Source organism: Monoraphidium neglectum (assembly GCF_000611645.1).
Source record: "Monoraphidium neglectum strain SAG 48.87 unplaced genomic scaffold scaffold04938, whole genome shotgun sequence".
Lineage (NCBI taxonomy): Eukaryota > Viridiplantae > Chlorophyta > Chlorophyceae > Sphaeropleales > Selenastraceae > Monoraphidium > Monoraphidium neglectum.
The window spans coordinates 1-2028 of record NW_014008692.1 but is presented as its reverse complement, the minus strand read 5'-3'; the positions used below and the strand labels follow the sequence as shown (position 1 = coordinate 2028).

General features: G+C 68.6%; 1 protein-coding gene across 1 annotated transcript in view; it reads left to right on the top strand.

Annotated features, from left to right (window-relative positions):
- MNEG_14993 (hypothetical protein) overlaps positions 1-1710 on the top strand; it is a gene marked incomplete at both ends in the record, with an annotated part of 3520 nt that extends 1810 nt beyond the window's left edge. Inside the window, 2 exons of the mRNA XM_014036536.1 lie at positions 761-1503; positions 1602-1710. Of these exons, the coding sequence (XP_013891990.1) occupies positions 761-1503; positions 1602-1710 (852 nt within the window). The remainder of the gene's footprint in view (positions 1-760; positions 1504-1601) is intronic.
- Between the last annotated feature and the right edge of the window lie 318 nt (positions 1711-2028).

Sequence of the window (2028 nt, the reverse complement as noted above, 5' to 3'; positions counted from 1 at the left end):
GCGGCGGCGCTGGCGACGGACAACAAGCGGCAGCTGCAGGTGAGGGTGGGGCGGGGGTGGCTGTGTGGGGTGCTTGTTGTTTGTAGGAAGGGCTGCAATTGGACGGTGGCGGCATGAGGTTTTGGTATCTGTGCTTTGTGAAAGGGGGGCTGAGGAGGGAACTAGTTGATGAATGCGTGTGTGTGTGTGTGTGTGTGTGTGCCTGAGCGTATGTGCTTGTGCGTGCGCGTGTGCATGTGTGTGTGTGTGTGTGTGTGCATGCGCGCGTGCGCGTGTTTGTGTGTGTGATTGTGAGCGTATGTGTATATACGCGTGTGAATCTGTGCACACACACATGCGCACGCTCGTGTGTGTGTGTGTGTGTTTTTGTGTGTGTGTGTGTGTGTGCGCGCGCGCGTGTGTGTGTGTGTGTGTGTGTGTGTGTGTGTGTGCAAACGTAGTGGATTGCACACTCTTCTGGACGGCCGGTGACGAGGCTAAGAATTCTATACAAGCTCCAACCGATAACCCGTGAGGACGCAACTCTATTACTATCATCCGAGGCCGTCTCATTCCCCATCCCGCACGCCTTTGTGCCGCGACCCCCCCCCTTCCCCCCAAAACCTTGGTGGCGCCGAAATGTCAACGATACGCACCTCACCAGGGTTTTCGCATTCCCGCTCACCACACACTTCCCCCTTACCAAACATGGACTAACCTCTTCACAAACCCCGGGGACGACCGCCCCTCCCGTCCCCCCTCCCAAAACTACCAACCCCAGGTGCTCTACGGCACACTCCTGCAGCACTTTGCCATGATCGCCGGCGACGCACCCACCCCCGTGGCCAGCCTCGACGTCCTGACCCAGGCCCTGCTGGCCGCCACCCAGGAGGTCCCCTTCTACGCCACCACCGCCGCCCGCGCACGCCTCGGCCGCATGCAGGAGCAGCTCTCCGCAGCACTAAAGGACCCCCTGTCCGCCCCCCGCGCGGGCTGGCCGGGCGCGCGGCAGCTGCTGCAGCTGCGGCTGTTCAGCCTGCTGTTCCCGGTTTCCGACAAGCGGCACGCAGTGGCGACGCCGCTGGCGCTGCTGCTGGGGCGATACCTGGCGCAGTGCCCAGTGCCGGGCCCGCAGGAGGCGGCGGTGGGGCTGCTGGTGTCTGGGCTTGCCCTGCAGGCCGCGGCGCCCGCAGGCCGCGCGGTGCCGGAGGCGGTCGCCTTCGTCGCGGCCGCGCTCGGCGCGTTCGCGCCGGCGGCGGAGGGCGGGCGGCAGCAGCAGCAGCAGCAGCAGGTGGCGAGCCTTTTCGCGCCGGGCTGCCTCGCCTTTTCTCAGGAGGCGCGGGAGGCGGCGGCGGTGGGGCCAGCAGCGAACGGCAAGGCGGCGAAGAAGGGCGGCAAGAAGGGCGGCAAGAAGGGCGGCGACGACGGCGGCAGCGGTGACGCGGCGGCAGTGGGAGCAGGAGCGGAGGAGCTGCCGCCGCTGCAGCTGTACCCGCTGCTGAGCCTCCAGCCGGGCGCGGCGGAGTGTAAAGAGGACGGCTTCAAGCTGCGCCTGCTGGGCTGCTGCCTCGCCACCGCGCGCGCCGCCGCGCGCGCCGCGGCGACGCACTTCCTGGCGGCAGCGCCGCCACTGCTGCGGCCGCTGCTGTCCGCGGCCGAGGGCTTGCTCGCGCCTGGGGCGCTGCCGCGGGGCGGCGCGGCGGCGGCGGCGGTGGCGGCGCTGTTGGATGAGCTGCGGGGGGTGGTCGCGGCGGCGGAGGCGGCGCGGGCGCCGCTGGTGCAGCCGGCGCGCGCCAAGGCGCGGGTCATCAAGGAGTACACGCCCCGCTTTGAGGAGGGCTTCCACTCCAAGGTGGGTGGTGGGCGGGGGGGCGCCTCAAGGGCCTTTGTACCCTTCGTCGTGTGGGGTCAGAAAGGACGCTCCCTGGCGTTCAAAGGAGCGGGAGCGCAAGCGCAATGTTTTGCGGCGCGAAGAGCAGGCAGCTGCGGTGTGGGCGCCACATGTCGAGCCTGGGGCGCCCGCGCGCCCCGTCCCGCCCCTGCCATGGG